General features: G+C 41.0%; 1 protein-coding gene across 3 annotated transcripts in view; it reads left to right on the top strand.

Annotated features, from left to right (window-relative positions):
- ttf2 (transcription termination factor, RNA polymerase II) overlaps window positions 1-20115 on the top strand; it is a 76256-nt gene that overhangs the window by 38652 nt on the left and 17489 nt on the right. For all 3 annotated transcript variants that reach the window (XM_069889216.1, XM_069889215.1, XM_069889217.1), the window contains exons 15-16: window positions 11497-11588; window positions 12808-12893. In XM_069889216.1, coding sequence (XP_069745317.1) covers window positions 11497-11588; window positions 12808-12893 — 178 coding nt within the window. The remainder of the gene's footprint in view (window positions 1-11496; window positions 11589-12807; window positions 12894-20115) is intronic.

Genomic DNA, 20115 nt, shown 5'->3' with positions numbered 1-20115 from the left:
GTCTAGGGATTGGATATCTTTGGTAAACATGAGGTGATTGAGTTCAGAGAACTGGAAGTTGTTGAAGTGATGGAGGGTGTGTGAAGTAACACAGACGTAGGTGGGGACTAGACCGGGGGGGCAACAAAACAGAGTCAAGGTAAGTGGAGACCAATTTGGTGGGGCAGGAACACGCGGACATGTAGAATTTCTTTGGTGGGGAGAGTTTTGCTTGTGATGTACTGGGCTGTGTCCACTACCTTTTGCAGGGCTTTACTCAAAGATATTGGTGCCCCCATACGAGGTCGTGATACAGTTGGTCAGAACACTTTACACATCTGTAGAAATTTGACAAGGCTTCCAATGTCATATGGAACCTCTGCAAACTTCTGAGGAAATAGAGGTACTGTCATTGGTTTGTTGAGTCCAGGAGAGGACCTCCAAGATGGTGACTCCCAGGAATTTAAATTTGCTCATCCTCTCCACCTCTGATTTCCCCAATGATCACTGGATCATAGATCTCTGGTTTTCCCTTCCTAAAGTCTACAATTAACTCCTTGGTTGTGGTGTGTCGTCAGCCAATTTGTTGTACCGAGCCACATATTCATAGATGTAAAGTGAGTAGAGCAGAGGACCAAGTACACAGCCCTTTGGTACTCCGGTGCTGATGGAGATTGTGGAGATGTTTTTGCCAATCTGCACTGATTGGGGTCTGGAGATGAGGAAATTCAGATTCCATTGGTGAAGAAGTCAATGCCATTCGCAGTCCCAATGAGATGGCGAGGACAGAAGGATCACATGAGTGACTTTCTTCTGTCTGACCGATGTATCTGGCTTCTTTGCTTAAAAATAAGAAATCTATTTAATGCCCTAACCTGCCTTCAGCCATGAGACCAGTGCTGCATGACGACAGTTTTCCAGTTCCAAAGCCACCAGAGATATAGATCCTAGATGAGGCAGATGAAAATGTAACGATGCATGAACCAGATGTGGAAAATGATACTGATCCAGATGTTGATCTGTTTAAGCCTGGTTATCCTCATCTGATAACAGCCAGAATTAAATGACATGGTCAGAGACTTGGGTTTGTCAAAAACAAAAGAACTACTTGGTTCAAGACTGCAAGGATGGAGTTTGCTGTCACCAGGTACGAATATCTCTGCCTTTCAGAGCCATTTGACGAACTTCTTTACACAGGTTGACAACTTGCTTCTGCACTGACATTCATGGGTTGTTCACAGCTTTGGGCTGTGTGCATGACCCACAACAATGGCGACATTTTATAGATCCATCAAAATTGAGCTTAAAAACTGTCCTGTTACGCATTGGCAATGTCCTCCCTTCAGTACACATGAAAGAAACCTATGATAAAATGGAACTGTTGTTGAAACACATACAGCACAAGTACAACTGGAACATCTGTGGTGATCTATAAGTATTGACACAGCTACTCGGAATGCACTTCAGATATACCTGGTACTACTGTTCCATTTGTGAATGGGATAGCCGTGCTAAAGAGTCACATTGCATTAAAAAGTCTGGCTGCTCTGTAAGCATTTGGTTCCAAGTCAGAAAAGTGTGGCACATAAATGACTTCGACCCAACAAAGGTATTTTTGTCTCCTCTTCATATGGAACTCGGAATGGTGAAAAAGTTTGTGAAAACAATTAACAAGGAAAGCGATGGATCTTGTTTATTTATTTTTTTTAAATTTTGCACAGTATGAACCATATTAACCAAAATCCACACAAACATTTCCCTCTTAAATATACACAGTGACATTTTCTCCCCTTTTTCTTCCCTCCCTCCTTCCCACCCCCCTCCCTACCCACTAAACGTTCAAAATATACAATACAATAAACCCATTAAACAATGTCACCACACAATGAAAATAAACAAGAAAATTGTGTCATCTACTTTTATACACTGGGTCAGTTCATTTCGTCTTCTTCTCAATCTATCATTTTAGGGGGTGGAGGTCCGCGGTAGGACCTCTCTGTTGTGTTCCATGTACGGTTCCCAAATTTGTTTGAATAATGTGACTTTTATTTTTTAAATTATAAGTTATTTTTTCCAATGGAATACATTTATTCATTTCCATGTACCATTGCTGTACTCTCAGGTTCTCTTCTGATTTCCAGGTTGACATTATACATTTTTTTGCTACAGCTAAGGCTATCATAATAAATCTTTTTTGTGCTTCATCCAATTTGAGGCCTAATTCTTTACTTCTTATATTACTTAGAAGAAAGATCTCTGGATTTTTTGTTATGTTGCTTTTTGTGATTTTATTTAATACTTGATTTAGATCTTCCCAAAACTTTTCCACTTTCTCACATGCCCAAGTTCCAGTTTCCTTCTTACAGCGAAAACATCTATCTGATACTGTTGGGTCCCATTTATTTAACTTTTGGGGCATGATATATAGCCTGTATTTTTATATTAATTATAAAATTAATTATATTAATTAATAATATTAATTATATTGTATCATGCGTAACCTCGTGTTTATTGTATTTCTCATAGTTCCGGAGCATAGCTTTTCCCATTTTTCATTTTTTATCTTTATCTTTAAATCTTGTTCCCACTTTGGGTTTGCAGCTTTTATCATTGTGTCTGAAATCACATATTCAAAGCTGCTTCCTTCTGTTAACCTCAGCCTGCATCCCAATTGTCCTTTAAGTAGTTTTTCAGTTGGTGGTATGCAAACATTGCACCATGAGTTAAACTATATTTGTACTTCATTTGTTCAAAAGATAATAAATTATTTCCCAAAAAACAATTTTCTATTCTTTTGATCCCTTTTCTCCCCCATTCTCTAAAGGAAAGGTTATCTATTGTGAAAGGGATTAGTTGATTTTGCGTCAATAATAATTTTAGTAGTTGGTAATTTGTTTTTTTCCTTTCTACGTGAATCTTCTTCCAAATGTTGAGCAGATGATGTAGTACTGGTGAACTTCTATGATGCACCAGTTTTTCATCCCACTTATAAAGTATATGTTCTGGTACCTTCTCCCCTATTTTATCTAGCTCTAACCTGGTCCAATTTGGTTTTTCCCTTGTTTGATTAAAAATCTGATAGATATCTTAATTGAGCTGCTCTATAATAATTCTTAAAGTTTGGTAGCTGTAAGCCCCCGTGTTTGAACCATTCTGTTAATTTATCTAGCGGTATCCTCGGTTTCCCCCCTTTCCATAAGAATTTCCTTATTATTATCTTTAGCTCATTGAAGAATTTCTCTGTTAAGGGAATTGGTAACGATTGAAATAGGTATTGTATCCTTGGGAAGATATTCATTTCAATGCAATTTACCCTTCCTATCAGTGTTAGTGGTAAATCTTTCCAATGTTCTAAGTCATGTATTTTCTTCATTAACGGCTGATAATTTAATTTGTATAGATGCCGTAGTCTAATACCTAGGTATCGGATTGCTTGTGTTTGCCATTTAAATGATGATTCTTTTCTAAACTCTGTGCAATCCGCATTATTCATTGGCATCGCTTCACTTTTATTTGCGTTGATCTTGTACCCCGATATTTCTCCATATTTCTTCAATTTCTTATGTAATTCTTTTATTGATAATTCTGGTTCTGTTAAGTATACTATGATGTCATCTGCAAATAGACTGATTTTATATTCCTTCTCTTTTATTTTTATCCCTTTTATTTTATTTTCTGTTCTTATCAGTTCTGCCAAGGGTTCTATAGCTAAAGCGAACAGTGAGGGGGATAGTGGACATCCCCGCCTAGGATCTCGTTGTTTGAGACAGATGTTTGCAAGAACTGAGGCCAAGATTAAGGAAGCCATTTTTTTGTTTGTCCACAAATACATGTCAGGCGGTTCGAAAATCTGCTAGTAAGGCCAGAGAAAATAGCATGAAAGACATTTAAAGATGTTGAGAATTTTCTTGGCAACTACAGAGTGCCAGACTACATCCAGCTGATTGATAATGTGCTTCAAGCATACAAAAACCAAGAAGATGTTGGTGCTGATCCTGGTGCAGTCAGTGACAAATGTGGTGAAAGGTTTTACCAGCACATTGCAACCATAGAAAAGCAGTATCAGGGCAACTGGAATCCATTGATACTGGCCAACTATTGTTGGACACTGATACGAGAGGCATCAGATGCTGACAACAAATGAAAATCAGTGGCAAAACATTTTTAGGTCAGATGAACTAATGCAACCTGTCAGCATCATTTAGCAAAATTCAATAAAACTTAATTTAATGTTTCTCCAACTTCCTACGTGATATAGCAGATCTGAAATGATCTTTTTTTTTTTTTTTTTTTTAAATTTTTTATTTTTCACACCATAAATCACAATAGCCATGATATACACTTTTTCTTTTCCACACATTTACAGTGACTTTTTCTCCCTCCCCCCTCCCTCCTCCCAAGCCACCCCCCCATCCCTCCCCCCTCTCATCCATTTTAGTTATACAATCTAGGTTGCATTAATTCAGCTAGACAATGTTGTCATTCAACAAAAATACACCAGAAATTCTACTGAGTCCATTTTTTTCTTCTCTTCTCCTTCCATCAACTTAGGTAATGTTTGTTCCCGGTAGGTTTTCGCTATTGTATTTAATGTAAGGCTCCCATACTTGTTCGAATATTTCAATATTATTTCTTAAACTATATGTTATTTTTTCTAATGGAATACATTTATTCATTTCTATATACCATTGTTGTATTTTCAAATTATCTTCCAATTTCCAGGTTGACATAATACATTTTTTTGCTACAGCTAGGGCTATCTTAACAAATCTTTTTTGTGCATCCTCCAAGTCAATTCCAAATTCTTTATTTTTTATGTTACTTAGGAGAAAGATCTCTGGATTCTTTGGTATATTGTTTTCTGTTATTTTATTTAATATCTGATTGAGATCATCCCAAAATTTTTCTACTCTCTCACATGTCCAGATTGCATGAATTGTTGTTCCCCTTTCTTTTTTACATCGAAAACATCTATCAGATACTGTTGGGTCCCATTTATTTAACTTTTGCGGTGTAATGTATAGTCTGTGTAACCAATTATATTGTATCATACGCAGCCTCGTATTTATTGTATTTCTCATCGTTCCAGAGCATAACTTCTCCCATGTTTCCTTTTTTATCTTTATATTTAAATCTTGTTCCCATTTTTGTTTAGTTTTACCATTTGTTTCCTCATTTTCCTTTTCTTGCAGTTTAATATACATATTTTTTATAAATCTTTTGATTAACATTGTATCTGTAATCACATATTCAAGGTTACTTCCCTCTGGTAAACTCAAGTTGCTTCCTAATTTATCTTTCAAGTAGGATCTCAGTTGGTAATATGCCAGCGCTGTATCTCCCGTTATATTGTACTTATCTCTCATTTGTTCAAAGGATAAGAATCTACTTCCTGAAAAACAATTTTCTATTCTTTTAATCCCTTTTTTTTCCCATTTTCTAAAGGCAAGGTTGTCTATTGTAAAAGGGAGTAGCTTATTTTGCGTCAATATTAGTTTTGGTATTTGGTAATTTATTTTATTTCTTTCTACATGTATCTTCTTCCATATATTGAGGAGATGGTGTAATACTGGAGAAGTTCTATGTTGTACCAATTCCTCGTCCCATTTATATAACATGTGTTCAGGTATCCTTTCCCCCATTCTATCCAATTCTAGTCTCGTCCAGTCTGGTTTTTCCCTTGTTTGATAAAAATCTGATAGGTACCTTAATTGTGCGGCTCTATAATAATTTTTGAAGTTTGGCAATTGTAAGCCTCCTTGTTTATACCATTCTGTTAATTTGTCTAGTGCTATCCTCGGTTTTCCCCCTCTCCATAAAAATCTCCTTATTATTTTCTTTAACTCTTTGAAGAATTTTTCTGTCAGTTGTATTGGCAATGCCTGAAATAAGTATAGTATCCTTGGAAAAATGTTCATTTTAATACAGTTTATCCTTCCTATCAGTGTTAGTGGTAGCTCTTTCCAATGCTCTAAATCGTCCTGTAGTTTTTTCATTAGTGGATTGTAATTGAGTTTATATAATTGGCCTAGATTTTTGTTTATTTGCACACCTAGGTATCTTATTGCCTGCGTTTGCCATCTGAATGGGGATTCCTCCTCAAATTTTGAGAAATCCGCGTTATTCATAGGCATTGCTTCACCCTTATTTACGTTTATCTTGTATCCCGACACCTCTCCACATTCCTTCAATTTCTTATATAGTTCTTTTATTGATAGTTCTGGTTCTGTTAAGTACACTATCACATCATCCGCAAACAGACTGATTTTATATTCCCTGTCTTTTATTTTTATTCCTTTTATATTATTATCTCTTCTTATCGATTCTGCTAGTGGTTCTATAGCTAGCGCAAACAATAATGGTGATAGTGGGCATCCCTGTCGCGTTGACCTGCTTAAGTTAAATTGCTTTGATACATGTCCATTTACTGTCACTTTCGCTAACGGTCCCTTATATAATGCTTTAATCCAATTAATATACTTCTCCGGTAAACTGAATTTTTGCAATACTTTGAACAAGTAATTCCATTCTACTCTGTCGAAGGCCTTCTCTGCGTCTAAAGCAACTGCTACTGCCGGTGCTTTATTTCCTTCTACTGCATGAATTAAGTTAATAAATTTACAAATATTGTCTGTTGTGCGTCTTTTTTTGATAAATCCAGTTTGGTCTAAATTTACCATTTTCGGTACCTGTTCTGCTAATCTGTTCGCTAATAGTTTAGCTATTATCTTATAATCTGTGTTTAGCAAAGATATTGGTCTATATGACGCTGGTGAGAGTGGATCTTTCCCTTGTTTTAGTATCACTGTAATTATTGCTGTTTTACATGAATCTGGTAAGTTTTGTGTCTCATCAATCTGGTTGATTACATCCAGGAGGGGCGGTATTATTAGGTCTTTAAATGTTTTGTAGAATTCTATTGGGAGTCCATCCTCTCCTGGTGTCTTATTATTTGGTAAATTTTTTATTATCTCTTGTATTTCTACTGTTCCAAATGGTTCTGTTAATTTATTTTGTTCCTCTATTTGTAGTTTTGGTAGTTCAATTTTAGTCAAAAATTCATCTATTTTCCCTTCTTTCCCTTCGTTTTCGGTTCGGTATAGTTGTTCATAGAATTCTCTGAAGTTTTCCTTAATTTCTTTTGGATTATATGTAATTTGTTTGTCTTTTTTCCTTGTTGCCAATACCGTTTTCTTAGTTTGCTCTGTCTTAAGCTGCCATGCTAGGATTTTGTGTGTTTTTTCCCCTAGTTCATAATATTTCTGTTTTGTCTTCATTATATTCTTCTCCACCTTATATGTTTGTAATGTTTCATATTTTATTTTTTTATCCGCCAATTCTCTTCTTTTGGTTGTATCTTCCTTTATTGCTAATTTTTTTTCTATGTTTATTATTTCCCTTTCCAACTGCTCTGTTTCCTGATTATAGTCCTTCTTCATCTTGGTTGCATAACTTATTATTTGCCCTCTAATGAATGCTTTCATTGCGTCCCATAGTATAAACTTATCTTCCACTGATTCCGTATTTACTTCAAAGTACATTTTTAATTGTTTTTCAATAAATTCTCTAAAATCCTGTCTTTTAAGTAGCATGGGGTTTAATCTCCATCTATACATTCTTGGAGGGATGTCTTCTAGCTCTATTGCCAATAACAGGGGTGAGTGGTCCGATAATAGTCTAGCTTTATATTCCGTTTTCCTAACTCTCCCTTGTATGTGGGCTGATAACAGGAATAGGTCTATCCTTGAGTATGTTTTATGTCTAGTCGAGTAGTATGAGTATTCCTTTTCTTTTGGGTTTTGTTTCCTCCATATGTCCACAAGTTTCATTTCTTGCATTGATTTAATTATAAATTTGGTTACTTTGTTCTTCCTGTTAATTTTTTTCCCCGTTTTATCCATATTTGGATCCAAATTCAGATTGAAATCCCCTCCTATTAGTATGTTTCCTTGCGTATTAGCTACCTTCAAAAAGATATCTTGCATAAACTTTTGATCTTCTTCGTTAGGTGAATATATATTAAGTAGATTCCAAAGCTCTGAATATATCTGACATTTTATCATAACATATCTCCCTGCTGGATCTATTATTTCCTCTTCTATTTTAAATGGCACATTTTTGCTAATTAATATAGCCACTCCTCTTGCTTTTGAATTATACGATGCTGCTGTTACATGTCCTACCCAATCTCTCTTTAATTTCTTGTGCTCCAATTCAGTTAAATGTGTTTCTTGGACAAATGCTATATCTATTTTTTCCTTTTTCAGTAAATTTAGTAGTTTCTTCCTTTTAATTTGGTTATGTATTCCATTAATATTTAGAGTCATATAGTTCAGCGTAGCCATTTTATATTTTGTTTATCTTCTCTTTCCGTTTTTCCATCATTACCTTTCCTCCTTTTCCATTTCTGTTTTCTTATTTTCAACTCTTTACCAGACAACATTCCTACAACATCCAACATTTTCCTTATTCTCCTATTTCTATCTTCTTTATCCCCAATCTCCCCTTCCCCTCCTGAGTTGCCCTTTATCCCTTGTCGGACAACCACATCTCCCCTCTCCATTTGGATTTGCGAATCCACTCGCAAGCGTCAACTGATTTTGCAGTGACCGCTCTTTTCCCCCACCCAGCCCCCCCCAGAAAAGATTTCGTTTTTTATATGTCACAAAGGTCACTCTTTTAGTTCCCTCCTTATTCTCTCTATTCCATTACCTTCCCTTATTAATTCTTGTCTATACTTTCTATGTTTTCCTCTAATTACAGATACTTTCACATATGCCCGTTGTCTCTATTCACTCTTATACCTCTTTACCCGCATACATATCAATCGTGGTCATTTTTACCCTCCTTACCCGTCTTCATCCCTCAGTCTATTTTTGTCTTTACCCACATACATATCAATCGTGATCATTTTTGCTCTCATTACCCGTCTTCATCCCTCAGTCTATTTTTGTAATTGTTCTGCAAATTTTCGTGCTTCTTCTGGATCCGAGAATAGTCTGTTTTGTTGTCCTGGAATAAATATTTTCAATACCGCAGGATGCTTCAGTGTAAATTTATATCCTTTCTTCCATAAAATCGCTTTTGCTGCATTGAACTCTTTTCTCTTCTTTAGGAGTTCAAAGCTTATATCTGGATAAATGAAGATTTTTTGCCCTTTATACTCCAGTGGTTTGTTGCCCTCTCTTACTTTTTCCATTGTCTTCTCCAGCACCTTTTCTCTTGTAGTATATCTTAGGAATTTTACTACAATAGATCTTGGTTTTTGTTGTGGTTGTGGTTTAGGGGCCAATGCTCTATGTGCCCTTTCTATTTCCATTTCTTGCTGTAGTTCTGGACATCCTAGGGCCTTAGGGATCCATTCTTTTATAAACTCCCTCATATTCTTGCCTTCTACATCTTCCTTAAGGCCCACTATCTTTATGTTATTTCTTCTGTTATAATTTTCCATTATATCTATTTTTTGGGCTAGTAATTCTTGTGTCTCTTTAGTTTTTTTATTAGATTCCTCCAATTTCTTTTTTAAGTCTTCTACCTCCATTTCTGCTGCTATTGCCCGTTCTTCCATCTTGTCCATTTTTTTCCCCATTTCTGTTAAGGTCATATCCATTTTATTTATTTTCTTTTCTGTGTTGTTTATTCTTCTTCTTAAATCATTGAATTCCTGTGTTTGCCATTCTTTAAATGACTCCATGTATCCTCTAACAAGAGCAAGTACCTCCTTTACCTTGCCTATCTTTTCTTCTTCTATTTCCCTGTACTCTTCCTCTTCCTCTTCTTCTTCCTCTAGGTTGACCATCTGTTGTTTCTTTGCTGCCCTTTCCTCCTCTTCTTTCTTGTTTCCATTGTCTTCTGTGGTGTCTTCTTGCTGCAGGTGTTCTGCAGCTGTCGTTGCCGGCTGTGGAGATCGACTCCCCAGCTGGTCCCCCCTCCCGTCGGTGTGTTTTTTTGTATGCGCATCGCGCATGCGCGAGGAGTCGCGCATGCGCGGTTGCGCACTTTTACTCGGCTCTGTGAGCCATTGTTGTAGTTCTCTTTCTACCGACCTGAGGTAGTGGGGTCTTCTCTCCACAGCGGGCCTCTTCGGACAGGTAAGGCCTTCACCTTTTTCCTCCGTTGTCTTCTCTTCCTCTCTTCTTTCCGTTGATTTTGATTTTTCTCCTTTTGTCTCCATCTTCTTTCCACCTTTATATTCACTTTTCTTTAACTTGTATTTCTGTGCCTTTGTATTTTCTCTTGTTTTTCCCGACTTTTCTGGAGAGGGCTGGAGTTCACCGTCCGGCCACTACTCCATCACGTGACTCCACCCCATCTGAAATGATCTTTGTGTTCTGCTTGAACTTGGCTATCAAAATCCCCAATTTTTTTTTCAGGAAGCAACCCTTTTGGAAAAAAATTGTCCAGTGTAATCCATTGGTCTTGCAAATTGCTTGTACCAGCAAGCTAATTCTTTGTGTTTTATCCCCAAGGACTCCCTAGATTCCTTTATAATCACTCCTGTTTTATAAATAAAAAATTATCTATCAATTTAAAATATATTTTATATATAATTCTTCCACTCAAACTCCATCAATTGTCAATATCATTAATATCTATCAACATTGTTTGCATTTCATAGTTGTTAATTCCATACAATCTTTTCATAGAGTTTGAGTTCCTTTTAACTCCTTCCCTCTCCCCTTCCCCCAACATTGAACACTTAATACCAAACTAATTACACTTGCACACAATAACCAAAGCATTCACAACAAAGGTATGAAACTTGTATTTGGGGGATTATGGGTTTGTCGCATCGTGGCAGTCAGCACATAACCTGCCTTTTTTTCCATAACTTTTCCTGGTTAAAATGGGATGGACACCCTCCACTCCCCTGCCATTTGAGGGGTGGATTAGGAGGGTAGGGTAGGGTGGCCAGGCGCGACGGTCCACACTACAATTGTACCCCTATGTAATTTAAAAGGGCTTCTAGACCTTCAAAAAAATACTGTATTGTTTCCTAAGCTGTAGGTAATTTTCTCCAGGGGAACACAGCTCTGTATTTCTGTGGTAAACTTTCATTCTTCCTTCCATAATGGATAACTACTTTTCCTGCATTATATTACCATTTTTTGAATTCTTTCCCATTCACTCAATCCACCTCTTTTCCTTTCCATGTTCCATTGTGTTCTGCTTGCAGATTTCTAATCCACTATCTAACTGCAAATTTAGCCGTAGTCTCCATGTCCAAATCACTAAAATATGAAAAGCTTCAGCTTGCATGATTTGTTGTGTAGAAATGGTACAAAAGTAGTTTTTGTGAAATGGTGCGGCAATACTTCTGCATTAATATGGTAAATGTATCACTTATTATAAGCGCAAAGTTTATTTTGCAACAAAGAACAAAATTAAGTTTTTAATTTTGAAACCAAATTGGTTTAATGTAAAGAAATGATAATTATTTAAAATAAATGGCAAATTGTAAAATTTATTGTCTTTTGAAGTAATCTGTGTGCTCATGGATGCATTCATTAATTTCAGGTGATCTTACCTCAAAAGTTTAATCGAAGTCATCGGCTAAAACTTTCAAAGGATGAGGAGGCAGTTTATTCAGTCTTGTATGCACGTTCCAGGTATCTATGAGGAGATGTGCACTGAAACCCAACATGCTGTCGCTATTTCTATCTATTGTATGTTTCTTGGAAAAATGCTTCATAAAGTTGGTGTAACTTCCTTATTCGCTTTTCTTCTTTGGGTGGGAATATGATGAGTTGTTCTGTCAAGGTGAAGTTAGCAACTTGGCACAAATGTGTTGTTAAGTTTTGAGTTTGAAAAGCAAATTACAGTGATTAATTAAACTTTTTCTTTCCCGAATATAGTGATCCCTTTCAGTAAAGGTGTGTAACATTTTGAACTATTTTTGACTGGGATTGGGAATACAACCACATTCCATTCTGACTTGGAAGCTGTTCCTTCAGTGGAACAGATGGGACTGCCTTCCTAACATCACAGTCTGCATGCCTCCAGCTCAAAGACTGCGGTGGTTTAAGAAGGTGGCTCTCTGCCACCTTCTCAAAGACAATTAGACATAGGCAATTAAGTTTTGGTTCGTCCTGCAAACACCACATCCCTCGAATGCATAACAAAGAAGCTCTCTTGAATGTATTGACGTTGTCCGTCCAATATCGGCGAAGGAAGTAAATAGCCAGAGGCTGAGCTGCATAACCTCCAGGGCAGCTTTTCTGTCACTGGTGGAAAAGTTGAAATGTTATGTGAGTAAGATTTAGTTAAGCCAAGTGCAAATCACCTCTATACTTGTGTCAACTGCATTATCATTAACGTGACAACCTACTTGGCACCAAAGTGATCGATGAGCCTTCCCTCTAACAAACTCCCAGAGGAAGCAGGATTTCATCCATCATCGAATGAAATGGATACCTGATTATTTTTCTTTTTAGTTGTTGCAATACTTCCAATATAAAGCAAACTCTTGGCTACATCCATGTTGCTAGATTTGCTAGGCATATTTATCTGGAGGCTTTTTAAATCTTTAGTCAATACTAATGGGCATAACTATGCAAAATTGGTGTTGTTTACAACTTTTAAATTATTTTGTACAAAAATTATTCTTCACATTCTTATATTGTGTTAGTTCAATATATATTGAAACTGACTGCTAAAATTTCACTGCAGTGTAGTTAAAGATTTTTTTTCTTTAATGTGACTTAAACCCCAATACTTCCAAATGACGAAATAAAGTTTTCCATTTGAGATATGCTGCCGATGAATTTCATCCTGCCCCAGATAGGGTCTTTTTGAAGATTAAAAAAAAATTTTTTTTTCTTTCCATAGGTCAACCTTGCAGTCATATCTGAGGAGACATGAGAACAAGAATAAAAATGATTCATCTGCCAGCGAAAACAATCCCTTCAACAACAGTAAGAAGCCTTTTTTAAAATTAAATGTCAATTGTGGGTCATTTTCAGCAAGGATAGAAATGGTAAGTGTGGAAGAAAAATTTGCCTGTTTTTCAGAAATGTTGTAAACACTTTGCAGGTCAGGCAGCATCCACAGAGTTCGAAAGGGGAATAAAGGCTTACTCTCTATGCAAAGAGAAACGGGTAACATTTCCCATCTTTGGCTCTTCATCAGAACTTGGAAATTGAGAAAACGTGTTTTAAGTTGCTGAGCAGGGAGGGAGTAATGGATAGGGAGAGAGGGAGAAAATAAATGCACGTTATAGGTGTATAGTCATCAAGCTGCCTGAATTCTGGGTTCAGGAGCTGGAGACCTGGTTCGGCCACGCGGAGGCACAGTTTCACTTCCGCCAGACTTCATCAGACACGACAAAATTCTACCATGTGGTCGCCGCCCTGGACCAGGCCACCACCAAGCGCATGCTGCACCTCGTTCAGCACCCACCTGCCGAAGACAAATACGAGGCCATCAAGCCAGTGCTCACCGGATCTTTCGGACTATCCAGGCACCAGCGTGCCACTCGGATGCTGTACCTCGACGCCCTGGGGAACAGGTCCCCGATGGAGCTGATGGACGAGATGCTCGCGCTCGTGGGTGATCACACCAACTGCCCACTCTTCGAGCGCATTTTCCTCGACCATCTGCCCGAGGACATACGGCCGTTACCGCCCCAAGAGAGCTTTACCGACCCGAGGAAAGTCGCTCAGAAGGCGCAAGAGCTATGGCTTGAGCAATTCCCGGAGGGCTCGGCGGTCCAGCAGGTCATGAGGCACAGACATGACCACGCCGAGCCTGACCCTAGTGCTGCGGTAGAGCATCCAGCCCCTGCAGGGGCCACCAAGAGCATAACCAGGGGCACGGCATCCGCTCCAGGCCTCTGCTTCTACCACCAGCACTGGGGAGCCAAGGCTCAGAAGTGTCGTCAGCCCTGCTCGTTCCAGGGAAACGAGCAGGCCGGGCGCTGTTAATGACTGCGGCGGCTGGCCAAGGACACAGCCTCCTCTACCTGCGGGACTCAGTCAGCGGCCGGGGGTTCCTCGTTGACACCAGGGCCCAGATCAGCATCATCTCGGCCACGGCCATTGAGTCCAGGAACCGACCTCAAGGACCTCCCCTCCGTGCAGCCAACGCAACAGAGATCCAGACGTATGGAGACAAGACAGTCCACTTCCAGATCTGCCGACGAAAGTTCTGGTGGAGGTTCACCGTCTCGTCCCTTCCGACCGCCATCCTGGGTGCCGACTTCCTCCTCGCCCACGGGCTTCTGGTGGACATTCGGGGTAGGTGCCTGGTGGACGCCCGTACTTTTCAGGCTGTTCGCCTCGATGCCTCCCACACAGAGCAGCCACAGATGACCACAATCAGCATGTCCAGAAATGAGTTCCAGCGAATCCTGGACGAGTTTCCAACCCTCCTCAAGCCACAGTTCTCCACTGCCTTGCTGCACCATGGGGTGTCCCACCACATCCCCACCTAGGGCCCACCAGTTCGCGCCAAGGCACGCCGGCTCCTGCCTGACAAGCTCCAGGTGGCAAAGGAGGAGTTTTCGCATCTGTTGGAGCTGGGGATTATACGGCGGACCGACAGCCCATGGGCCTCACTGCTCCACCTGGTCCCGAAAGCCTTCGCGGCTGGCACCCTTGCGAGGACTATCGACGGCTCAATGCTGCGACAGTTACCCCATCCCTCACATCCAGGACTTTAAGGCCAACCTGCATGGTGCGAGGGTTTTCTCCAAGGTTGACCTGGTGCACGGGTATCACCAAATCCTGGTGCACCCTGAGGACATAGCCAAGGTGGCCATCATCACCCCCTTCGGCTTGTTCGAATTCCTTTGGATGCCGTTCGGACTCAAGAACGCCCCTCAGACCTTCCAGCGCCTCAAGGACTCAGTGGGTAGGGACCTGGATTTCGTCTTAATTTACTTAGACAACATCCTCATTGCCAGCAGGGATTGGAGCAACATAAGGCCCACCTGCACACCCTCTTCTCCCGGCTGTCCGACTTCAGCCTCACCATCAACCCAGCCAAGTGCCAGTTTGGGAAAGGGTCCATGCAGTTCCTGGGCCATACCATCATGGCCAAGGGAGCCACGCCCGCCACTAAGGTTGCCGCTATCAAGGAGTTCCCACCTCCGGACAATCTCAAGGGGCTGCAGGAGTTCGTGGGTTTGGTCAACTTCTACAACTGATTCATCCCAGGAGCTGGACACATCATGCAGCTGCTATTTACCTTTATTGCAGCCAAACACCAATCGCTCACCTGGACCCCAGAGGCCTGCAGTGCATTCGAGGTCACCAAGGACGCCCTCGCGAAGGCTACCATGCTCGCCCACCCGGACACTGACCTGCATGTGGCGCTCTCCATCAATGCCTCTGCCACACCCGTTGGTGCCGTCCTGGAGCAGCAGGTGAATGGACAATGGAAGCTGCTGGCATTCTTCAGCCGGCTTCTCCGCCCACCAGAGTGCAAGTATAACGCTTTTGACCGTGAGTTAGTGGGCATGTACTTGACGGTGCGGCATTTCCGCTTTTTCTTGTGGAGGGGAGGACTTTTACCATCTTCACTGACTACAAACCCCTCACCCAGGCACTTGCGATGGTGAAGGATCCCTGGTTGGCCCGCCAACAGCGTCACCTCTCCTTCGTGTCGGAATTTACCATCGACATTCGGCACAAGGTGAGGATGGACAACGTCGCCGATGCACTCTTGCGACCGGCCATCTGCGCGCTGACGCCTGGCCTCGACTTCGACCAACTCGCCCAGGACCAGAAGACCGACAAGTAGACGCGAGCTTTCAGGACTGCCATCAGGGCCGTGAGGTTCCAAGACCTCCCGACTCCGAGCAGCGGAAGCACCGTCCTGTGCGATGTCTCCATGGGCAGTGGTTTCCCAGCAGTGGCGCAGGCAAGTTTTCCATCACATCCACGACCTTTCGGACCCGTCCATCAGGTCCACGGTCCGGATGGTGGCAGAGCGGTTCGTCTGGCACGGGCTGTGGAAGCAGATCGCGGGCTGGGCCAGAACATGCACCCATTGCAAAATGTCCAAGAAACACAGGCGCACCAGGGCACCCGTGCAAGAGTTTGAGCACGACAGGGAACGGTTCAGCCACATTCACATGGACATAGTCCGGGTCTTTATCCGTTTCCCGGGGCAACCGTTATCTGTTCACAGTGGTGGACCACACCACTCGTTGGCCCGAGGCAATCCCAATGCTGGACGCCTCCACGTACTCCTGTTCCTGAGCTCTATTGCACGGTTGGGTCGCCCGGTTCGTCATTCCAAATCACCTCACCAGCGATCGGGGCACCCAGTTCACCTCTGCACTCTGGGCACAGCTCACCAACAGGTTGGGGATCAAGCTAAACCACACCATGGCCTATCACCCGCAGGCCAATGGGCTGGTCGAGCGTTTGCACCGCCACTTTAAGTCGGCACTTATTGCCCACCTCACAGGTCCCAACTGGGTGGACGAACTGCCTTGGGTGCTCCTGGGCATCCACTCCACGCCTAAGGAGGATCTGCAGGCATCATCAGCTGAGCTGGTCTATGGCACACCGCTGGCACTTCCTGGTGAGTTCATCAATGCGCCACACAATCCCCAGTGGTCACCGCATGAGCTTCTTCCCCACCTCCAGGCCCGCTTGGACTCCTTTGCACCCCCACCGCCGCCCAGACATGCAATCACGTCCCCAGCGAGTTGCTTTCCGCAGAATATGATTTTGTTCAGCGGGGCCCGCCCGTGGCACCTCTGCAGAGACCTTACGAGGGGCTGTACAAGGTTGTCCAGCGTTCAGGGTCTACATTGACGCTGAACATCGGCGGCAGGCGGGAACTGTTTATTGTGGACAGGCTGAAGCCAGTGCACCTCAACCCCACCGAACCAGTGATTGTGGCCCAGCCCAAGAAGCAAGGCCGCCCAGCTAAAAAGGACATTGGCACCGGCTCTAGGGGGGGGGGGGCTGTGTGATGGCACACCACTAGGCAGGTGAACTGGCCCTGCTTGTAATCCACGTGGCGGGGCAGCCAGCCAAAATGGCGCTGTCGGGGGTTTCCCATTCTTCTCAGCACAGGGCTCAGAAGCCCGAGCTGGGGGACCACGTGACGCCCGGGTGACGTCAGCACCCCCCCAATGCAGTTCTCAGCCAGGTCCGGGCTGGGAGTATAAGTCCAGCCCAGCAGCCTGCAATAAATCAGTCTGCTCACTGAGCTCAACCCGTCTGGTTGTGTTCTTTCAGTACCAGTGTAGCTGCTGCTACAAAACAATCTCTTTCTAAACAGTTTCCATTGGCTTTATCGTTAATAGATCATATTAATGTTATTAAAATGATAATCTTAACTAAATTTTTGTATTTATTTCAAGTGGTTCCAGTTTTTATTCCAAAAGCCTTTTTTGATAATATTGACTCTAAAATATCTTCTATTTGGACTAAAAAGAATCCCAGATTGAGTAAATTCCATTGGCAGAAATTAAAGAAAGATGGTGGTATAGCTTTACTTAATCTTAGATTCTGTTATTGGACAGTTAACATTTATTATATTATTTTCTGGATCTACTTATCTGATAAATTTGAACACCCTTATTGGGTAGATTTGGAATTGAATTCTGTGCAAAGATATTCAGTGGCCTCTTTATTGGGGAGCAGCTCTTCCTTTTACATTTTCTAAGATTAGCAGACATACCTTCAACCCAATGCTTAAACATACGTTATGGATTTGGTTTCAATTTCGGAAATTCTTTGACTTGAAATTTTTATTTTATCTCGCACCATTTCTCTTAATTGTTTTTTTTTCAACCGTCGAATTGATCAAGCCTTTCTATTTGGAAGTTAAAGGAATCGTATCTTTTTCAGATTTGTTTATAGTTGGTAGTTAAATGTCTTTTGAACAATTATCCAATAAATATGCCTAAGTCACATTTTTTTTTAGATACATCTAAGTGAGAAATTTTCTGAATACTTTACTGCCTAACTTTCCAACATCGTCCCAACCAGATTTAATTGACCCATTTCTTTCATTTGAACCCTTCTCTTAAGGGTTTAATAGGTTACATTTCTAATAAGTTATTAAGATTGCAATCAAATTCTAATGACAAAATGAAAAGAGCCTGGGAAGAGGAACTTCAATTACATCTTCCAGAGGAATCATGGGAGAAGATTTTTGGATTGGTTAATACCTCTTCAATATGCTCTCATTATTCTTTGATTCAGTTTAAAGTAGTACATTGAGCTCATATATCTAAAGACAAATTGGTCTGTATTTTTTCTATCTTTAGTCCTGTTTGTGATAGATGTAAATTAGAAGTGGCTTCTCTACCTCATATGTTTTGGAGAGGTATTGGATAGATATTTATAGGACTTTGTGAGCTATCCTGGATATTAGTTCACAACCTAACCCATTGACTGCTATTTTGGAATTGTAGTTCCAGAAGTGGGACAAGTTCCCACTTCCACAGATCAGGTTGTAGCCTTTACTACATTGTTGGCTGGAAGACCTATCTTATTTAAATGGAAAAATTCTAATCCACATTGACTCAATGGTTCTCTCAAATTATGTCACGTTTAAATTTAGAGAAAGTTAGGAGTCATGCATTTTGAAGAGATTTGGTGACCTTTTATAAATTATTTCCACACTTCCCTTCTGGACTATATTTAATTTTATTTATTTTCTCTTTGTTGGTGAAGACCAGATGATTAATTTTTATTAATAAATTCTCAGGATAGGCTGACCAATTTTGTTTTCTTAGATTACGTGGGGTTTTATATAATGAACATTTTTTTTGGAAGATTTCAGTTTGAGGTGATGAGAACATATTTGTTAATTGTGGTGCAATGCAATATGTTATATCATATGATGTCATATAGTGATTTTTTTCCTTTTTTATTATGTATTCCTATTCTCCTCATGTACCGTTTATCTATAATACAATTAGTAAAAAGATTGAAAAAGAAAAATTGCATGAAAAGTAAGGGAGTGTCTTTGGTTCATTGATTATTCAGGAATCTAATGACAGGGGAGAAGTTGTCCTTGTGCCGCTGAGTGCTTATCTTTAGGCTCCTACATCTTTTTCCCCATGGTAGAATGAAGAGGGCCTGGCCCGGGTGGTGGTGGGGTCTTTGAGGACAGAGGCTGCTTTTTTAAGACACCGCCTCTTGTAGACGTCCTCAATGGAGTGAAGTCTGCTGCTTGTGATGTCGCAGGCCGAGTTAACAATCTTCTGCAGTTTATTCTTGTCCAGAGTGTTGTTGCCTCTATCCCAGGCAGTAATGCAACCAGCCAGAATGCTCTCTGCTGTACACCTGTAGAGGTTTTCAAGAGTCTTTGGTGACCTACCGAATCTCCTCAAACACCTCACAAAGCATAGCCACTGGTGAGCATTCTTTGTGATTGCATCGACATGGAGGCTCCAGGACAGATCCTCAGAGATGTTGACAGCTAGGAATTTGAAGTTCTTGACCCTCTCCACTACTGAGCCCTGGATGAGGACTGGGTCATGTTCCCCTGACTTCCTCCTGAAATCCACAATCATCTCCTTGGTTTTGCTAGTGTTGAGCGCAAGGTTGTTGGCGTGACACCACTCAACGAGCTGATCTATCTCCCTCTTGTACACCACCTCATTGCCGTTTGTGATTCAGCCGACAACTGTGGTGTCATCGACAAATTTGTAGATAGCATTGAAATTATGCCTGACCACAGTCATGGGTTTATAATGAGTAGACTAGTGGGCTTTAAGCACATATCCCTGAGGTGCGACTGTGTTGACAATCATTGAGGAGGAGACGTTGTTACCAATACATAGTGACTGTGGTCTTTCGATGAGGAAGTCAAGGATCCAGTTGCAGAGGCCCATAATTTGCAGCTTTTTGACCAGCACTGACTGAATAATGGTTGTAGATCAATTGGGTGTAATTGGGCAGCAGAGGGCTTGTGAGCTCATATGTCTACGTTTCTTTTAAATTTCTTTAAATAAGGCATGTATCTTGTTGAAACTAATAAACTTTGGTTTTTAAAATGTACCCCATATCTAGAGTATTATCTATATTTGAGTACAAAACCCACCTACGAGGGTTTCAAGGGAAAAGTAGTGACGGCTGGTCTCCTTAAAGGTCATTGGTAATGTGGTTTACAGACTAATTGTTCTGAGCATTATAGATGACTGCCTTTGATTACATTCACCAT

This window comes from Narcine bancroftii, chromosome 7 (assembly GCF_036971445.1).
Source record: "Narcine bancroftii isolate sNarBan1 chromosome 7, sNarBan1.hap1, whole genome shotgun sequence".
NCBI lineage: Eukaryota > Metazoa > Chordata > Chondrichthyes > Torpediniformes > Narcinidae > Narcine > Narcine bancroftii.
This window is presented reverse-complemented; position numbering and strand designations above follow the sequence as displayed.